Source organism: Petaurus breviceps, unplaced genomic scaffold (assembly GCF_028583685.1).
Source record: "Petaurus breviceps papuanus isolate PSGF00001 unplaced genomic scaffold, PetGlider_PUasm1.0 99, whole genome shotgun sequence".
Lineage (NCBI taxonomy): Eukaryota > Metazoa > Chordata > Mammalia > Diprotodontia > Petauridae > Petaurus > Petaurus breviceps.
Genome location: NW_027187465.1, coordinates 11287218 through 11308524, shown reverse-complemented (window position 1 = coordinate 11308524; position 21307 = coordinate 11287218). Strand labels below are relative to the sequence as shown.

Below are 21307 nucleotides of genomic sequence, written 5' to 3'. Positions count from 1 at the left end.
AAGAGAAAGAGAAGATGTGAGGAGAAGGGAGAGAGACAAAGAGAGAGAGAGAGAGAGAGAGAGAGAGGAGAGGGAGAGAGGAGAGGGAGAGAGAGAAAAGGAGAGGAGAGAGAGAGATTTTGAAAGGAGGGAGAAAGAGCAGGCGCAGGAGAACACATAAGTGAGCCCCAGTGGGAAGAGCCTGGGCCGAGTTGGAGCAGGAGGCTAGGAGGGCTGGCTGTGACCATTTGGCCCCCTGCCCCCTCCAAGAATCCCCTTCATGGATTCTGGTACCTCCAGTCCCTTGTGATCAAGTGCCCTGGGGAGGCAATCTCAGCATATTATGGGCAACTGTGTGAAGTCTCCACTGAGAAACCTCTCCAGAAAGGTAGGTGTGGAGTTGAGGAGACCCAGGGGGTAGCACAGCTGGCCACGTCAGAGGCTAAGGAGAGACGGAATGTGGAGGGAGGATCCGAGTCTTGCTGAGCCCCTGTTCTCCACCACCCCTTAACTCCCTTTAAAAGTCTTTTTGTCTCTTTGGGGTTTGCTCAGCTGCAGAATTTAAGCCTTAGAAGAGAGTGTGTCTGTGATCATGGTTCTGTGCATGTAGACATATAGGAGGGAGCTGGCTGCTTGGGTCTGAACACACCTCCTCGTTCGGGTTTCTGGTTAATATCTTTGTCCCTGCATGTTCTAGCAAGCCGATGTCAAAGCCTGCTTTGGCATGGGTGTGCACCCTGGGGAATGAGAGGGTCTGTAGATATTTTTCCTAGCCCTGCTTGCATTCTAAAACACCGATGATCGCTCTCTAGGTGTTGTGTTGAATAAAATAATTTTTTGCTTTGGTGTAAATCCTTTCCTCGGACACGCAGGTAGAGTGGAGGCAGTTCTGACTTCAGAGAGAACGTAGGCTCAGACCTGTGAGGTTTAAAAAGTTCAAGAGCCATAATTCTTGCGTAATTAATCTTTTATTACTAATGCTAGCGTTGGGGCAAAGGTACCTCTCCTCTCTTGGCCTTGGTTTCTTAATCTACAGAATGTCGGGGTTGGACTTGTTGATTCCTAAGGTCCCTTCCAGCTGTAGTTCTCTGTTTAGAGGGGCCTCAGTTTTCCTGCCAGATCCATAGAGATGGGCTGGGTGGGTCATCTCAGCACCGATGGGTCTATAGATTTTATTTTCCTTCTTGGGTCTCAGATCTTTCCCTTTTGGTCCTATTTTCATTCTTCAAAAGAGTAAGATTGGAAGTAACTCACATGGCTACCTAAAGGAGTTGGATGTGGATGGACAATTTTAGTCATGAGTTCAAGCCAGGTCTGGAGCTCTCAAGTAATCAGGCTCCAAGCCAGGTCCTTCTGAGGCCAGGCCAGCACTGTACAGTTTGGTGGACTCAAAGGAACTCTGTATTTGTAGTCCTAGGACCTCGGTTTGAATCATTGCTTCTTACTGCCTTTGGGATCTTGGGCAAGTCACTTCCCTTTCGTGGATCTCAGTTTCCCCATCTATAAAGAGAAGGGATTGGACTAGGTGGTCTCTAAGTACCCTTCCAACTCAAAATCCTATCATCCCTGTACGGACAGAGTACGTATACTCTTTAAAAGAAGAGGGGAAATCAGTTTCTGTAAATTAATTTGGTTTAGATGTTCTAGGCCGGGGAGGTTCACTCTTACAAGAAATTGTAATCCCTGAATCCTTTTGTAAAGCAAATAACCATGGCCAAATTATTTTGTGTGCAGAGCTAGGGTTTTTATTTCCTGGGCTCATTTAGAGGGGCATGCCCCTCACTCCCCCTTTATTTCCTGCCCTCGCCCCTTTTGGTCATACCACAATTGGTTTGATGGGCTCTTTTTTTCAGGCTCATATTTGCAAGTATCTCTGTCCCTCTTGCTCCTTATTTAGCTAAGCAGCTCATATCAAACCCCTCTTAATCTTCCTTCTTCCTCTGGCTCTGGACTGATTGTTTTCCTTAAGCTCCCCTTCCCTCCCCCACCTCTCTCCTTCAGCCTGTCATCTTCTCGGTGGAGCTCGAATCCGAAGCTGTCCTAGCCCGTGGAAGAGCCTGTCCTAGCCCGTGGAAGAGCCTGTCCTAGCCCATGGAAGAGCCGGCCTGTTGCCCCCAGGCTTGCAGTCAGTCTGATTTGAAATGAAATCAAACACAGCAGGGCAGATTCATTCAGGGCCCTGGATGAGGAAGTCAGAACCTATTGGGGTTCTCCCATGCCACCAACTTCTCTCTCCCCCTCCCTGCCTACAGGACCTTTTCCATCCCGCCATCTGCTGTTTTCAGCTTTGGAGAATGGGGGGAAAAGAGGGCAGAAGATGGAGGAAGGAGAAAACTCCTCGGATCCTAGATTTAGGGTTGGAAGATACTGTCGAAGCCATCCAGGCCAAGCCCCTCATCTTATAGATGAGGAAACTGAGGCAGACAGAAATTAAGTGGCTTGCCCAGGGTCCCACAGTTCATAGGCATCTGAGGCAGGATTTGAATTCTGGTCTTCTTGGCTTCAAGTTGTGTGCCCTATACCACCTAATGGGAAGAGAATAGGAAGAAGGTAGGATGTGAAGTAACCTTGGCAAACCCAGAAGGGTTTCCATAATGTTGTTTGCATCTACTGAGATGAAGAGGAGGGGAAATAAAGCACCCAAACGTATGTCGGGGGATAGAACACTATTCCGCTGTCAGTCAATCAATGAGCACCTACTGTGTGCTAGGCATTGTCCTAAGCCCTGAAGGTACAAAGAAAGCCAAAAGATAGTCCTTGCCCTCCAGGAGCTCGAAGTCTGGGGGAGACAGCCTGTAAACCTCTACTGACAGATAGGATTCAGACAAGAGAAATGGAAGGTAATCCCAGAGGCATGGCTCCGCTAGTTACTATCTCTGTGACCTTGGGCAAGTTACTTCTCCGTGAGTCTCAATTTCCTCCTCTGTATAAAAGGAAGGGTTTGCACCCCACAGCCTTCCATAGCATCTCCCCTCTCAGACATCTGGGATCCTCTCTTGGCTTTCCTCCTATCTCAAGCCCTGGTCCTTCGCCCTTCCTTCCCCATGCCCCAGAAGGGAGCCCCAAGGAGCAGGGTGGGGGGCAGGGCTGAGCACCAAAAGCATTAGTCTGGTTAAAAGTTGAGAATTTGAGTGTTAGGGATATTCCATAGCATTAGGCCATAAGGTCACTTCCTGGAGAGGCAGAGGAATAATACTTTCTCATTGCTAGCCTATGATGGAACCTTCTTTACTGCCAGAGACAGAGGCAATTGGTCTGTGGGAAACAGCTTGGCTCTCTGGGGTGGAAAAGTGGTCCTGGGTGAGGGGAACTGAGCTGGGCTGTCCAGGCTCTCATAGGGGTTATTTTTGGCTAGAGAATTGCAGAAGCCCTGGGGTTTAGAATTAGAGGAACCAGGATTGCATTCCAGCACTGCTACTTTGGGCAAATTATCTCATCATTCTGTCCCTCTGTAAAGTAAAGAAGCGACTGGATTAAATGATGTCTAAGGGTTCTTATCCTTTTAGAGTTAGGAGCATTACTATGGACATTGGCCATTTGGACCCCCTGTTCATTCTGCACATCAAACCATTTCCTCCTCTGCTGTGGGAGCCTTGTTTATTTCTGTATTGATCTGGGAATCACTCCCACCCCACCCCTCTAAAACAGGTCTTGAAGGTAGACATGCATAAGTCAAAGGTAAGCAGAGTGCTGGGGACCTCACCTCTTCAGCTTCTTAGAGTCAAGGGCTTCTCTGTCCAGCAGAGCAAGCCCCCGATACTTCCCTCCATTTGGGATGGACTGCTTTTGATCCAGGTTCATGGAAATTTAAACCAAGAGATAATTCTATATAGCAGAAATAACAATGAATTTGAAGTGGAAAGACCTCGGTTCACATCCTGAACCTCATATGATTGTAGCCAGGTAACTTTGCCTCCTGAAAGTTATTTTCTACCCTATTTCCAAAATTTCCTTATCTATAAAAAGAGAGGCTTGGGACATTGCCTGTGTCTCTTCCAACTGGAAAGCTCTGGTCTTGGAACCCAAGAAACCTTGAGGATGATCCCTACAATCAGCTTTGGGAGACTCTTTCAATCCGTAACCTGATATTTGTCCAGGGGCCTCTGAAATTGCAGCTGGGGTCGAGGTCAGAAATACATAGATTTAGTAGGTGTCTACTTTGTGCCAAGACGCAAAAACAGTCCCTGCCTTCAGAGGGTGCCCCTCAGCCTTCCACCAGGCCCTTCTGCTTTTCCCTATCCTTAGTTGTGGAACTTGGAGAGTGTGTGTGTGTATGTGTGTGTGTGTGTGTGTGTGTGTGTGTGTGTGTGAGAGAGAGAGAAAAAGAGAGGAGACAGAAAGAGAGAAAGAGGGAGGGAGGGAGAGAGAGAGAGAGAGAGAGAGAGTGACCTGATTCTTTTGGGACTTCCCTTGGGAAATCTGCTTCAAGCCTTGTCCTTTGACCTGGGTACATTTGCCAAATATAATGGAATCCTTTGAGCCCTATACTTACTACCCTTTACTCCAGTCACCCAACCTGATAGATAACCTGGCCAGAGACCCTTTCTCTCTGAGACTATCAGGGCCCCGGGGATTATAAGAGAGAGCTCTAGAGCTAGAAAGGACCCCTGAGGTCATCTGGTCCAACACCTTTATTTTATACAGTAGGAAACTGAAGCCAGAGAAGTTATGTGACTTCCCCAAATTTCCACAAGTGGTCATTGCCAGAACTAGGATTTGAATCTGAGTCCCCTCCCTCCAGAGACAGCGCCCTTTCCATTCTCCCAAGATGTCTCTTGTAAGCTCTCTTCTCACCCTCCCCCATTTATATACATGCGTACAGAGATATATGTATGTATATATTTAGATATGCGTGTATATACACATACACATATATATGTATATACAGACACACACATACGTAAATAGAGAGACAGAGATGGACAGAGAGGGAGGAAGGGAGAGAGACAGAGAGAAGGGGGGAGGGGGAGGAGGAGAGAGAAAAAGAAAGAGAATGTCTTGTCTAGGAGTGAAGTATTTTTTTTTCTCAGGGCATAAATTTTTTTTTCGCAGTTTGGATGAAACCTATGGATCTCTTCTCAGAGTAATGTTTTTAAATTCATCAAATAAAATGCCTGTGATTACAAAGGAAATCCATTATGTTAAAATATACTTACCACAATTTTTAAAATCGTAATTTCACAGGCCCCTTTAAAATGTAATTTTTAAGAACCTCTGAGATAAATAATAAATAAAGCATTTATTAAGCACCCACTGTCTACCAGATATGGTACTAAGGACTGGGGTACAAAGGAAAGAAAAAAAGACTTTCCCCAACCCTCAAGTAGCATCAGTCATTCTTAGGAAGTATTTGGAGAACTGAGCCTGGGGTCCTCTTTGATTTCACTGCACTGGAGTTTGGGATGGAGACTGATTGGGGAGGAGTCATTTCCTTTCCTGGTGTCGGAAGCTGAGCTGCCCCTTGACTAAATTGGGGGCAGTGTTCTTCTGATACACTGGATCCCGAGTGGAGAGCTAGAAGTCCCCTGAAGGGCTTAAGGGAAGACAGGGTGGGATCTGTTTGCAAGTGACACCTCTGGACTCATCCTCAGTACCTGAATTGATCAGATTAATGCCATCAGCAGAAGCTGAGCAAGATTTCATGTTGTGGGGTGTTGAGGTCAGTTTCCAGCCTCTCCTTTCTGGCTTCTGGGAGGATACTCAGCATTCAGGGGACAGCTGGAACGTGGTGTTTAGATGTTGCTGCACTAAGGGGGAAGGCCCAGTGGGCAGTTCTGACTTTTTATAGCTGCATGGGAACGATAGGAGAGAAGGAGTCATCCCAGGCCCTGAAGCACAGCTATATACGGCAAGGACGAGTTCTCTTGCCAGCTGGAAGTCCCAGCCTCTCAACCCCTTGAGGTCCAGCCTTCTGGGTTGGGCAGAAGTGGTCTGAGTGAGGAGGAAACCAGCAAGAGTGGGAGGGGTAGGCAAATGAGAGGATCCAGAAAGAAGGTCAGGCAGCATCCAAGTCCATTTGTGGCAGCTTTCTTAGGCTCCACTATTGCGTGAGGGTCATGGGCAGGGCTTGCCAAGTGGAGCTGGGCTACCTTAGAGGTCAGACCAAGGGCTTTGGCATGACTACTGGGGCCAATCACTTCCCCATTGAGGAAGTGGGGACAAAGTTTCTTGACTTTGGAGGTTACTCCCCAGTCCCAGATGCTGTGCTGTTGAGATTACAGGGTTCCCAACCCAGGAAAGATATCATTTGACCTCTCAGTGGGAAGAGACAGCCTAGCTTGGTGAACAGAGAACTGGCCTGGGAACCTGGCCTCAGGTCCTGTCTCTGATCCATACTGGCTGTGTAACTCTGGGCAAGTCTCCAAGCAGCTCTAAGATGAGAAGCTGCCAACCTGCATAGAGGGGGGTTTCCTCACCTGGGAGTTCCTTATACCAATGAAATCACATGTCCAGTCCTTATCCATTTCCCTCAGTGAAAGGTTGCCAATGTCTGTCCATGGACATGGGTATGCATGGATACATGCCTATGTATATATGTATAGCCTTGATGCCAAGAAGATCTGCATTCAAGTCTTGCCTTTCATATATGCATATGTGGACCCTGGGCAAGCCATCTCATCTCAGTGCTCAAGGCAACTCTCTAAGATGAGAAGTGGCAGAGGAGATGGCAACCTGCATTGGTAGAAGGTGTTTCCTTACTTGGGAATTCCTTATATCAATGAAATTGTAGATCTGGTCACTATCCTCACCCCTCACTGCTTGCAGTGGAATCACTCCTCTCTGTCTGTACATGCACATGGATGTGTGTATGTGTACATGCGTGTGTATGTGTATAAATTTTCTCTAGAGGTATCTGGCTTTCTTGGGCAGGGGGTAGAGTCTTCCTTCTCCCCTTGGGCTAGATGGAGGGCCCCTTGAAAGGTGCCCCTCTGAGTCCTAGGCAATGGGACTGGGCTGCTTTCCCTCAGATGTAAAGGGCCTGCCCATCCTCCAAGGCTATGGGGTTTCCAGCCCTTCCTGGAGGAGAGAGCCTGTCTCCTTTCTGGAGCTCCCTAGGGAAGGACTCCCATCAGCTGGGGAGGTAATTTCCTCTCTTGTGTTATTTGCTTGGTGCTGGCTGAAGATCCACCAGGAGGAGAAGACATGCTATACAGCCGTTCAGACGAGTGAGGAAGGGCTGGTGGCTGCTGACTTCCCTGGGCCACTTATGATGCTGGCTCAGAACTGTGCGGTCATGCACAACCTGTTGGGCCCTGCTTGTATCTTCCTGCGCAAGGGTTTCGCCGAAAACAGGCAGCCTGTACGTAAGTTATCCTGGTGGTGGGGCGAGGTCAGGCCTGGCCATCATCCAGGGCTTCTGAGGATAAAGGGGGGAGCCCTAAACCTCACTGACACACCAACTCCATATACACAGTTATGGCTCAAATCCATTTGGCAAAGTTACCTACTCACCTTACCCCTTCCATCCTCATGACATACCTGAATTACTCCCTCCTACACAGATACACAGACTGCTGGGTGATAGAGACCCATGCTCAGTATACAACTCCCTGGCAAAGACATTGGACTGGAGATCTCCAGTGTGTATTTGTATAGAGGAGAAGCAATGCGCTGACATTTACTAGCTAGGTGAACTTTGGCAAGACCATCCAATCATCCTTCCACCCATCCCTCCATCCACCCATCCCTCCATCCATCCATCCGTCTACAAATATTCAGGAAGCAACCATTGCTGTAACTCCAACAAAGTTACGTACTTACATATTTCCAGTGACTATTGGGGTAGAAAGTGACTACAATATTGACTAGTGGGGGGACGTTGGCCAAATCCATCTGTCCATTTATCCATCCATCCATCCATTCCTCCATCCATCCTTCCATCCATCCCTCCCTCCATCCATCCCTCCATCCACCCATCCATCCATTCCTCCATCCATCCAACCATCCATCCATCCCTCCATCCATCCATCCCTCCATCCATCCATCCTTCCATCCATCCATCCATCCTTCTATCCATCCCTCCATCCCTCCATCCATCTATCTACAAATATTCAGTAAGCAAACACTGCTGTAACCCCAGCAAAGCTACTACAGTGACTATTGGGGTAGAAAGAAAGTGACTACAATATTGATTAGAGTGGGGGAACTTGGCCAAATCCATCCATCCATTCATCTATCCCATCAATGAACAAAGATTCAGTAAGTACCCAGAAAAACTATCTGCTTACAAATCTTCACTGACTATTTGAGTAGATGGGAAGTGACTTCCTAACATTGACTAGCTGGGTGACCTTGGGCAAGTCAGTCAGTCAGTCAGTCAACAAATATTTGTTATGCACTGGTCATATTCCAGTATGGAATCAGTAAGACTGATCACTCATGCAGCCTCAGACACTAACTGTGTGATCTTGGGCAAGTCACTTAACTGCTTCCGTTTGCTCAATTGTAAAATATGGATAACAGCACCTATCTGGTGGGGTTGTTGTAAGGATCCAATGAGACAAAATTTGTAAATCACTTAGCACATAGTAGGGCCTGATAAATGCTTATTCCCTCCCTCTACTCCATTAGGTACTGGGGATTCAAAGATAAAAATGAAACTATCCCCTTTTCAGAGAATTTATATTCTATTGGGGAGACAACATGTATTTGAATAGTGAGTGATGTGGACAAGACCTGTGATTTGACTGACATGGGGAATTCCTAGGTGGGTATACTTCCTTTCCCTCGATGCAGGTAAACACCCACTCTGCAACTTATTTTGACTGCTGCCCAGAACACTGAGAAGTTAGTTAACTAACCCAGGGTCACACAACTACTTTGTCTCAGAAACCGGACTTGAACACAGGTCTTCCTGGTGCTGTGAACACAAAGACATTGAACCTGTCTCAGTTCTAAAGGGGAGAGAAATTACATTCTGCGAAGGGAGAAATCTGAGCCTCAGTTTCCCTGTCTGTAAAACAGGGTTAACAACATTCTCACTAACTACCTTAAAGTATTATACACATGTGAGTTATTATTCGCAGCTACCACACAGGGCTGTTAGGAGAAAAGCGCTTTTGTAAACTTCAGAGAGAAAGGGGTTACTCTAATTATCTGCACCATTTCCATGCATCCCCCCAACATGGGAGCACACGGATTTCCACGCTGTATTTGTGTATGTGGCTGGTCTCGCTCCAAGAGCTGCCCATGGATTCATCTCATCTATAAACTTCAAAGCACAGTGGGAGATCATAGGGCTGGGACCAATGCCCAGCTGGTTCAGCCTATGCCCTGTGCATGCTGCTGGGAAAGCATACTGCTGGCTTAGCTCAGATGCTCAGGGGAGCCCTGAGAGGGGAGCAGCGCATGGACACGGCTGCCAGCACCATCCCGTGCCTCTCCAGATGAGATCATCTTGGCAACGTGCTTAGCACAGCCCCTGGCCCGTAATAGGTGTCTAATAATGCTGTCCCTTTACTCCAGCCCCCTGCCTCTCTAATTAGGTTTAGTAGCTCCTTCTAGCACTGAGGCCAGGGGAGTGTGGGGCAGGGATCCTGGGGAGGATGTTAGGGGAAGAGTTTGAACTTTGAATGCATAATCACTGTGTCCTAATGTTACACGCACAAGCTCTCCCTCCCTCCCCCGGTCTCTTATTAGGGATGAAGAAGAGATGGCAATAATTGATAAGCATTTATGAAGCACCTACTGTGTGCTAAGCACTGGGGATACAAAAGCCGGCTCCTGATCTCAAGATTGATAAGAGGAAGAGAAGGGATAAGCATTTATTTGGCACCTACTGTGTGCTGGGCACCGTGCTAAGCCACTGAGGATGAAATATCTTTTGGGTCCTTATTTGGTCAGATTGGGGGAGGGGATGACAACTACTCTGTGCAAACAAGCTCTAGACAGGATAAGTTGGAACTAATTAACAGAGAGAAGGCACTGGAGTGAAGGAGCATGAGGCCTGGCCCCAGGGAGCTTACCTTCTCCTGGGGAGATGACATAGACATGGCAGCACTGGGAAAGGGCCTGGTCTGGTGATGGCATTGGTCCAGAGGATCTCCAAGAGAGGGACTTCTCTTGACCAGTGTGGGGCCGTGCCCCCCTGCACCTTAGAGTCTTGGAAATTCAGAAACACTCCTCGCTTTCTGAAACTCAAGACGGAATAAAGATGAAAGCAACATCTCTGCACAGGTGCCCAGCGCCAGGCTCCATTATTCAAAGAAGGTCCATATAAATCATCTCTCATCTATATGTCAGCCCCAAGCTGTCTGTTGTTCTCATTAATGGCCGTTATCAGACAGGCCTCATTATTTTCAGTTGGCCCACCAAGTGTGGGTGCATGTGTGCCCTCAGAATAGACCCCATGTCTTCACCCACTTGTGATTCTTACAGGGTCAGAAATCCCGTTACAGAGATGGCACACTATTTCCTCTTATGGATCACCTCCAGGGTCTGAGTCCAATGTTCCATGTTGGGCATCTGTGCTCCCTTATGCTGGGGCCCATCTGGGGTGAGTGCTCAGCCTTGCCCAGACCTGTTGGCCCCTCCAGAAATCTGTGTGCATAGCCCTCTGGATTGTAAATGGCTCCTAGAGTGTCCATTCTGATAAATGTCCTTTACACATGAGCAAATCTCCCCCGTGGAGCCCACTACAGAAGACATTATGCTTACACCTGCACTTTGTGGAAACCTGGGCTCTCCCAAAGGTATGAGTTTTTAACGCCATAACGCCCTCCCTCACCAAAGACCTGAGTATTGATGCCTTCTCTCTGCTATGGTCCCATCCAGTTGGTGGTGCCAATTGGCCCAGTGGTGGGCGAGAGGGAGCTTGCCTAGCACTAGCCGATCCCTGCCCTGCTTTGTTCAGTGAGGATTCCTCCTCTGAATCTGTGACCACTACCATCGCTAGGTGGAGTCAGGTGGGGAGGTGTCCGGAAGAATACCTCTCGAGGCATTGAGGACTGAAGACACATGGCCATTGGATGTCTGGGGCTCCAAACTGTGGAGGAGGATGGGGTGGGTGTAGAAGGAGGCTAGAAGGAAGATGAGGTCTCTTGGGAAGAGATCAAGAGAAAAGAGATTGGGCTCTCCAAGTTTCCTGGCCATGGAGGGCACTGCCCCCAATCAGCAGTGCATTTTTTCAGTCCCTGAGCCTGTCCATGACTCGGCCCCCTTTCTCTAGCCCCCTGTCTCCCATCACCATCCCTTCACCCTTTCAACTTCCCATTCCCCTCCTTTCTTTCCTCTCATCGTCCCTCCCATTCCTTTGTTCTCTCCTCTCTCCTAATTACGGTCTCTTTCCTCTTCATTGGAGGCAGTATGCTGCGGTGGAAGAGATCTAGGTTTGGACTCAGAAAACCTGGGTTCAGATCCCAGCTTACTACCACCTATGTGACCTTGGGCAAATCACTTAGCCTCTCTGGGCCTCAGCTCCCTCATTTGCAAAATGAGGCCGTTGGAATAGATGCCCTCTAACGTCCTTTCCAACCCCAAGATTAAAATCTCATGCGAGTTCTCTGGGCTGCAGTTTCCTGCTCTGTGAGATGAGGGGGCCAGTCACTGGCTTCAGAGGTTCCTTCTCACTCCAGATCTCTTGTCCTGTGTCACCTCTCTCCTTTCTCCTGGGGAGGGGCTGCTTTCCTCTCTCTGAGTTGTGACTCTTCTCCCCATCCTGTTTTCCTTGCAGGTGCTTTGCTTCTGGATGCTCTCTGTTCCCTGCAAACCTGCGGAACTCCACCTCCCAGTATCTGGGATAGGAGGGTCACAGCACTACCCACTCCTGCCTGTCCTGGCAGGAGGGCCTGGGGCAGAGCTGGGAGAGGTGGTGGAGGTCTTGTGCATCACCCCTTCAGAGGAGGGCTGGGAAATGTGCCCTCGGCTCTTGGGTGATTCAGAGAAGGGAATCATGTGGGAGGGGCTGAGGGTCTTGGACACTGCCCTTCTCCAATTCCTCTTCTGCTCTCTACCATTGGCCTGGGGCTCTGTGGCCCCGGGAAGCCAAGAGACTCTAGGATCCTTGTTGTTGGCTCTTCTAGGCCGATGGCAACTGCTAACAGGGAGTGTTCTCTTGTTGCAGGACAGAGAGCTTCGACCAGAGGAGATTGAAGGTAAAACTTGGCCCCTTGGGTGAAAACTGCTGCCAAGTCCTCCCGGATTGCCTGGGTGGGGACACTGGTGGGGAGAGGCAGAGATGTTCCCAGACTCCTGAGCACAGTGCCTTGCACATAGTAGGCGCTTAATCAATATTTGTCAAATGAATGAATGAATGTCGATGGATGAATGAATGAGCAGAAGTCATTGAAATTTATACTTGATATGGAACAGATGTCTATGAATGACTGGACAACTCCAGGGCCAGACTCTGTTAGCAGGAGAGGGGCTGGAGGGGAGGGATTGAAGGTTGGGAGGACGTTCCAAGATGGCAATGAATACTTTTCTTAATCCAGGGCATAGCCTAATTAACAGGGTGAGGAGGAGAGGGTTTGAACTCTTGGGCTGTTCTTGATTCCCAGAGGCTGCTTCCCCAGTCATTGATGGCCAGGGTGACTAACACTGTCCCTCTTGGCTTCTCTTTCCTAGAACTAAGAGAAGCCTTCAAAGAATTTGACAAAGATAAGGACGGATACATCAACTGCAGGGACCTGGGCAACTGTATGAGAACAATGGGTTACATGCCTACAGAGATGGAACTGATTGAACTCTCTCAGCAAATCAATATGAACTGTGAGTCTCCTCTCAAACACCTCTTTTCTTCCACTTTTCCTCTTCTTCCTCCAATTTTTCTCTCTTTTCACCCCCCCTTTCCTTTTGTGTCTTTCAATTTCTACCTCCTTGCCTGTCTTCATCAATCTAGGTATACTCTATTGAACCAGATGTCCAACCATCCATCCATACATCTATCTAATAATCCATTCATCTCTCCATCCACCCAACCATCCATGTATTCATCCATCCATCCACTTATCCAACCATCCACTCAACCATCCATTCATCCATTTATCCACCCATCCACTCAATAATCCATCCATCCATCCATCCATCCATCCATCCATCCATCCATCCATCCATCTGTCCATCCATTTATCTAACCATTCACCCATCCATTCAACCTTCTATGCATCCACCCATGCATCTGTCCAACCATTCATCCCTCCATCCATTAATCCATCCATCTAACTCTGTCAAAATGATTATCTTGATCCATTTCTTTCTCTTAAGCTAGAGATAACCTCTCACTTGTTTTTCAACTCTTGGGCATGGTGTATGCTGTTGTGAGTATGGGAGTATTGGGTTGGCTCCTCCCAGGGGTGGTGCAGAGCTATGTGGGCGGTGGATGCCTTTCACGCCAACCTTTACCTTTCTTCCCAGTGGGAGGCCATGTGGATTTTGATGACTTTGTAGAGTTGATGGGGCCAAAACTCCTGGCAGAAACAGCAGATATGATTGGGGTAAAGGAACTTCGAGATGCCTTCCGAGAGGTGAGTGATGCCCAATCAATTAACCAGTAGAGTGTTTATTAAACACTTACTACATTCCAGGCACTGTGCTGGGTGCTGGGAGACAAGAGCAAAAATAAATAAAGCAATCCCTACTCCCAAAAAGCTTGCATTCTAGGTGACTAAGGGCATCTCTAGGCACCGAACCCCAGGATACATCAGCAAAAAGCCTTGATTCTCTTTCTCAGACCATCAGGGATAGATGTAGACAAAATCTAGGGTATGAAAGGGGCAGCAGAACACAGAGAGGACTGAGAAGTAGGGGAAGAGCTGTCTCCAAGGGAAGACTAGTAAGCCCCACAGAGAAGGAGTTTTGGGGGAACCTGACTGGTCCTCCTGACACGAGTACCTCTTCCTTCCACTCCCCCAATTCTCCAGTTTGACACCAATGGTGATGGGGAGATCAGCACCAATGAGCTCCGGGAGGCCATGAGGAAGCTACTGGGTCACCAAGTGGGTCACCGAGACATTGAGGAAATCATCCGGGACGTGGATCTTAATGGGGATGGGCGCGTAGATTTTGAAGGTAAGTGCTTCTTCTGATGTGGGGATGGGGCTTCCCTGAGAAACCGGGAGGGAGGGTCGTGGGGCACTCTCTGTTTATTCATTGGGGGAATATTGGCAGAGCTCATGCTAGAATAATAACTCATGTTTTTGAGGCTTTTTAAGGTTTGCAGAACTCTTTCCTCACTGCCACCGTATGAGTGGGTGCAGCAGACATTATTAGGTCATTTTACAGATGAGATATGGGGAAATGAAGTCCTTTGCCCGTGATTAGAGTGTAGAATGTATCAGAAGTGAGATGTTCAGGGTATGGCATTAGGAACAGTCGAGATTCATTGTAACAGTTATTTTTCTCCTGGACTTTACAATGAAGGAGAGTCATTATTAAATGCCAATGTAAGTAATATAGACCATCTGTGAGGTAGTTTGTTATAGGGAATCTTGTCTATGTCAGGAAGGAAGTTGTCGTTCAATTGTGTCTGACTCTGTGACTCCATTTGGGGTTTTCTTGGCAAAGATACTGAAGTGGTTTGCCATTTCCTTCTCCAACTCATTTTACAGAAGAGAAAACTGAGGCAGACAGTGGTTAAGTGACAAAACTAGTGATTGAGGCTAGATTTGAACTCAGGTCTTCCTGATTTCAAACCCAATACTCTATCAACCCTCAAGTATCTAAGCCTATCATATAGGTAACTCAGCGTTTCCCTGAAAGCTTATGTTCCCAAATTCATGTTTTGCCTCAGTCTAAACCACTTAGGGCTAGGAAGGAAGAACATCCCCAGCCATAAGGAGAGGTAAGGACACTGATAGATTCTCAGTGGGAGAGTCTGGGGGCTGCTCATCCTTCTCCCCTCCATTTGTTCTTGTTCCCCAGAATTTGTGCGGATGATGTCCCGCTGAGGGTCCAGGGACCTGCAAGGGCTGAAAGAAGGCAGAGGGAGAAAGAAATGAGCACCTCACCCCACCGTTCCTATGTACAGGACGCCCAGACCAAGCCTGGCCAAGCTCACCAGAGGTGCCCCATCCCGGAGCCCCCCACCCTTCTGCACTGTGAAAGACTCACAATCTCCTGCAACTGGAAGCGGCAGTGCCCATGGATGAGGTGGCAGTGCCAAGGCAAGCAGAAGCCATGCGGGGCCCCAGCGGCCCCTCGCCCTGTCCTTGCTAATGGCGGTTGGCCAAGGGACATCCTGCCAGCAGATTCCCCACGTGGCATGTCTCACCCCGAGCCTAAGCCTCCCACCTCTGCTCCTCATCCTCCTCACCCTACCTTAGCTCCCCTTAGCCCGATTACCAATAAATATTTCAGAGACAAGACAGCGGAGCTGTGTGCCCCTGGTGTGTATGGGGGTAGCTGGGTGGGGGCTATTCCTCCCTGGATCTTCCCTCCATTGGGATGCATAGGCACAGGTGTGTATGGAGAGCTGGTGGGTCCTGTAACCATGGTGAGCTGTGATAGTGGAATTGCCCCATTCTCCAAAGAACCAAAAAAGACAGAGGGGCTCAAAGCTGGGGAGGGGAGGCTGCAGGCTTGCTCAGGAGTCATGGTCTCTGGGGTTGTGTATAGCAGAGCAAAAGCAGCCAGCAGCGTCTGACTTGCCATTAGAAGCCCTGTCCTAACTGGGACCTAAGAAGGGATCTCACCACCGGCTCTCAGAACTTTCTAGGCTCTGAAGAACAGGGCTATTGCCTCCTTTTTTTATCCCCTCTCCAGGGCCACTTAGAGGCTGAGGTAATCCTCATGTTTGCCATGTCCCTGAAGGTAGTGGACTCTGAGTATGGTCTTTGCTTGAATAATCCAATTCCAAGGTTAAATCCTTGGCTTCCGGCCATCCTGGGCTACCATCCAGGGGGCAGTCCCAGCGTTAGCTCTCCCAGAAGCAGCTGAACCCAACCTGCTCTGGAAGGGCTCTGCCCTTAGTCCCTGAGTCCACAGCCCAGCAAAAGTGGTGGTCCTCCTTCACAGAAGGCCAAGGTCTCAGCTGGAAGGGGGCCAGCACATCCAAACCCAGTCTGAACAGGAATCCTTTCTTCCAGCTCCTTGACAAATAATCATCCAGCTTCTGCTGAGAGAGACTGAGACAGAGAGAGACAGAGAGAGACAGAGAGAGAGAGACAGAGACAGAGAGAGAGACAGAGAGACAAAGAGACAGAGAGAGAGAGACAGAGAGAGAGAGACAGAGACAGAGAGAGAAGAGACAGAGAGACAGAGACAGACAGAGAGAGAGAGACAGAGAGACAGAGAGAGAAGCAGAAAAAGACAGAGACAAAGAGAGAGAGAGAAAGATGGAGAGAGAGAAACACAGAGAGACAGAGAAAGAGACAGAGACAGAAACACAGAGAGAGACAGAAGGATGGAGGGACAGAGAGACAGAAACAAAGTGACAGAGATAGATACAGAGAGAGAGAGACAGAGTCAGAGACACAGAGAGAGACAGAAAGGTGGAGAGACAGAGACAGAGGGAGAGACAGAAACACAGAGAGACTGAGGAGACAGAGACACAAAGAGAGACAGAGACAAAGACAGACAGAGAGATAGAGACCAAGACTGAGAGACAGTGAACACCAAAGACAGGGACAGAGACAAAGATAGAGAGGGAGAGAGACAGCAGCAAGGGGGAGGAGCAGCAGTGAGAGACAGAGACTGAGACCAGAGACAGAAAGAAAGGGAAAGTAAGATTTTTTAAAAAATTAATAAGCCCAACCTCTGCCTAGGTATTAGGAATTTTCTTATCTGGAGAAAAAGTAATTGTGACTCAACTAAGAACTTTTTATCCAAAATAAACTCTGAAAGTCAAAGATGAGGGAACTGAGTGGACCTTAGTGTGGACCAAGTGGACCTTGCATTGTCCTATGTGCTTAAAACAAACTAATTACTGTCAAGGTGTTACAGGGAGAGCTCTGCCCTTGGTTCCACATAGCCAAGGACATTCTGTAACAGATAAGTCTTTCAGCCCTGCTTTGGTGGCCTAAGGTTTGGTGGCAAGAATGAATGGAATTGCCTGACATTGTATGGGCCACCCAATCCGTCCCTCAATGCCATCTGGTTCTGACAGGAGGTACCTATGCAACCCCCAAGAAAATCCTTCCACTGCTCAGACTTTTATTTGGGCCAACTATATCAGAAGGCTGGAACCTTGGTAGGCCTCTAGGCTCAGGGCAGCTGAAGAAACTTCCCTCCTAAGTAGGTAGTATCTGAACATTGGTCTTAGACGGGACTTTCTGCACTACTTCTAACAAATCTCTTTGCCCATCCCTTGCTTTTCATTTGGATTTACAAAATGAGGAGAGGAAAGGATGGGGCTTATTGATGGCTATAGTGGGGTTTTCTACTCAGCCATCTCTAAACCATATCCCCACCACAACTCCACTCCAGCCTTTGTGCCCATCTCCTCCCCACCAGGAACTTGGACTCTGCCCCTGAAACCACCATGGGTTGTAATAGACTAGCTATCACCAGATTCAGGTCTCCCCCTCCCTTCCCTGGCCATCACCAAACCAACCCTTCCTTGCATGTACTCCCCACCCACTTTCCAGTTTTCCATGAGCTGGCTTCTCTGTTAGAATGTGAGCTGCTTGAGGACAGAAAGCACGATTTTTCCTTTCTTTGTACCCCCAGCGTTTAGCATAGTGCCTGACACATAGCATTTAATAAATAATCTCGTGTCTCCGTCTCTATCAGTCTCTTCTGCCTTTGCTTCTGTCTACCTCAGTCTCTGCTTCTGTCTCTAACTCCAAGATAGTTCCTGTCTCTCTCCATGTCTCTTTCCCCCTTCCCTCCTTTTCCCCCCTGCCCCACATAACTGGCAAGATAATCACAGTTTAAGCACAGTTTAAACTAGTGCTCAGGGGTTATTAAAAGGGATTGACTCTAATCTGTATGAATCAGAGACCGGCCACTGTCAGCTTCAGTATCGGAAGTCCTTAGGTCTTCTGGGTGAGAGATCTCTCTACCATGGCTTACTATGCTAACTACCCATTTATTGATGGCTGCAATCAAATGACTTTTATTATAAAATTATCAACAAGTATTTCAGTCAGTCAACTAGGATCAATTAATTATCTACTATGTGCCAGGCATTGTGTTAAGTTCTGAGGATACAAAAATGGTTAAAAAAAAAGCCCCCCTGCTCTTAGGAAGCCCACAGACTCATGGGAGAGCCAGAGCACACAGCACAGCCATTGCTGGGCGAAATGTGCGTTGGCTCCCATCAGGAAAGGTGTCAATGACTGGGAACGGGGCCTTTCTTAAAAGCAGGTTTTCCATTCATGCATTGAAAATGCCCATTTTGGATGAAAAATACTGTGCTGGATCCTGTGGAGGGAGCCACATTCTATAAGCCTGAATCTTGTCTTCTAGAGGAGGTTCTTGCTTTGTCCTTTGGTCCTGAAGACGACCATGGCATCAGGGACGTGATGCCATGACATGCAAGTGAATTGGTCTAAGTGAGGCAGGGCTGTGCAAGGTCACCAGCCTCACCTTCTCCTCTGGAGCCATCTAGGTCCAGTGGCCAGATATACATCAGGACAACTAGAGATAGCCCCGGATGCAGTGGGAAACCTTGGCCTTTTCAAGCTAAAGTCTTTAGCATCTCTCAGTTTGACTGAAGCAACACCCATTCAATGATTAAGGCTTTATAAGAAATGAGGCAAAGGATGTTATCTTTAAAAAAATAGATCTGGAAGGGGTAGAACACTGATCGGTCAGTGAGAACATAAGAATTCTAGGTGGTTAATCACTGACCCAACAAATATTTGTTAAGTGACTCTGATATGGCTTTGGGGAAAGACAAAAATAAAGCATTCCCTGCCATCGAGGCAGACATTTGATGGGGGAAGAGAAGACATATATGCACGGACATGCAAAATAAAAGCAGTTGATTTCAGAAGGAGGCATGAACAATTTTTAGTTGTTTGGTTGCTGTCCTTTGTTCTTGACATCCCTATTTTATAGAGTCAAGTTACAGTGTGTCCGACAGTGACCGACCAGACCAATACAAGCTTGGAAGAGTCTACCACAGTTCAGACAACAGAGACTTTGTATAGAAAGCACATGGTGTTTAAACTTAGCTTTGAATGAAACTAAGGATTCAAAGAGGTGGGCTTTCCTCCTGGTTTGTCATTTAAAACCCTTCCCAGGGGCAGCTAGGTAGCACAGTAAATAGAATACCAGTCCTGGAGTCAGGAGGACCTGAGTTCAAATCTGACTTCAGACACTTGACACTTACTAGTCATGTGACCTTGGGTAAGTCACTTAACCCCAATTGTCCTGCCTTCCCCCCTCCAAGAAGACAAAAACCAACCAAACAAAAACCCCTTCCCAGACTGGCTATGAGCTACCTTTCTACCTTTCCAACCTTTAGTCACTTTACAATCCAACCCCTGGCCCCCTGGTTCTTTCTCGCACACAATGCTCCATCTCCCATCTCTCTACCTGTGCTTTGGCTGTCCCCCATGCCTGGGATGCCCTCCCTCCTAAAGTCCACCTTTAAGAATCTCAGGTTTTTGTCAAAGCTTAATTCAAGGGCCACCTTCTACATGAAGATTTTCTTGATCTTTCCAGATGCTGCTACCCCCTGCCCATCCCTCTCCAATAATTTGAGGACCCTCTATCTAAATTTGTATATATTTTGTGCATTACAATACAGTGGTGTTGTTGTTCAGTGGTGACCTCATGGACCATGACACACCAATACTGCCCATGGGGTTTTCTTGGCAAAGATGGTGGAGTGATTTGCCATTTCCTTCTCTAGTGATTAAGGCAGACGGAGGTGAAGTGACTTGCCCAGGGTCACACAGCTAGTAAGTGTCTGAGGTCAGATTTGAACTCAGGTCTTCCTGACTCCAGGCCCAGCACTCTATTTACTGAGTCACCTAGCTGCATAACATAACATAACATAACATGACATGACATGACATAACATAGCATAGCACAACATAACATAACACGACACAACATAATACAACGCGACATAACACAACACAACATAACAATATAACATGATACAACATAACACAAAACAACACAACATAACATAACACAATACAACATAATATAACATAACTTAAGATAGTATAGTACACCATATCATACTATACCACAATATAATATAAATTACATATATTTTATATAGTGTAATATAGTATAGTATTAGTATAATATAACCGTATTATATACCATATTATGATATAGTATAAATTGTGTGTCCCTTATACACATGAATACAGTGTGATAAAATAAATATGGGGATATCACATAATACAATAAAGTGTAACATAGCATACCATGCCAGGCCATAACATAAAGTGTGAACATTTTGTACACACCAACATGATGTGATACACTGTAACATAGTATTTCATAATAGGATACTGAAGCTTAAAACTATACTAAGACTTATAAACCTGCCACATTTTCTAATTGGACACAAGCTCCTTGGAGACAGAGGCCATTTCACTTTTGTCTCTGCATCCCCAGCAGTGAGTGTGGTGCCTGTACATAGTAGGCACTCAATAAATGCTTATTTATTTGATTCCAGGTAGATGGTCGAGTTGCCTCACAAAGATAGATAGGAGATGGCATTTTGTGTGTGAGGAACAATTGCACATTTGGTTGGTGGGGGTTTGTGAAGGAGAATAATGTATAACAACCCTGGAAAGGCAGGCTAGAGATGGATTGTGAAGGGTTTTGAATGCTAAATGGAGACATCTGTATTTGATCTTAGGGCTGGAATTCACTGAGCAGGGGAGAGGGGTGGGCTGGCCAAGGGGATGGAAAGGACATGAGGCAATGCCTAGCTCTGTCACTGACCAGGGATGAGTGGAAAAGTTTGGGGAAAGTCATTATCTTTCTTTGAACTTCAGTTTCCTTATGTGAAAAATGAGAAAAACGGGGCGGCCAGGTAGCACAGTGAGTAAGAGCACCGGCCCCCAGAGTCGGGATAACCTGGGATCGAATCCGGGCCCAGATACTTAGCACCACACCCAGAAATAACTGGCCATGTAACCTTGAGCAAGTAACTTAACCCCAATTGCTTTAAAAAAAAGAAAAGAAAAATTAGGCCAAATGATTGCTAAGCTCCCTTTCAATTTGGGTATATGAGTTTAGCAGGTTTTGTTAGAGATTTGGAGAATCTAGGTGTCATGGGGGATCGAGTACTGGATCTGAAGTCAGAAGTACAGAATCTGAGCTGAAAGGGGCCTCAGAAGCCATCCAGCCCAACCCCAGTCTGAACACTCAAGTGAGAGGGAACTCACTTCATCCTGAGAAAGGTCATTCCACTTTGAGACAGTTGGAATATTTCCTTTCTCTCTTAGATTTCTTCCTGTCACTTTGGGCTTCT

General features: G+C 47.3%; 1 protein-coding gene across 3 annotated transcripts in view; it reads left to right on the top strand.

Annotated features, from left to right (window-relative positions):
- CABP1 (calcium binding protein 1) overlaps positions 1–17640 on the top strand; it is a 27817-nt gene extending 10177 nt beyond the window's left edge. Inside the window, exons 1-7 of one of the 3 annotated variants that reach the window (XM_069081894.1) lie at positions 49–367; positions 7103–7279; positions 12041–12071; positions 12544–12687; positions 13333–13442; positions 13839–13986; positions 14839–17640. In XM_069081894.1, the coding sequence (XP_068937995.1) occupies positions 323–367; positions 7103–7279; positions 12041–12071; positions 12544–12687; positions 13333–13442; positions 13839–13986; positions 14839–14864 (681 nt within the window). In that variant the 5' untranslated portion in view covers positions 49–322 and the 3' untranslated portion in view covers positions 14865–17640. Of the gene's footprint in view, positions 1–48; positions 368–7102; positions 7280–12040; positions 12072–12543; positions 12688–13332; positions 13443–13838; positions 13987–14838 lie in introns of those variants that run through there. The other 2 variants (XM_069081895.1, XM_069081893.1) reach the window with 2 other exon arrangements.
- The last annotated feature ends 3667 nt before the right edge of the window (positions 17641–21307 follow it).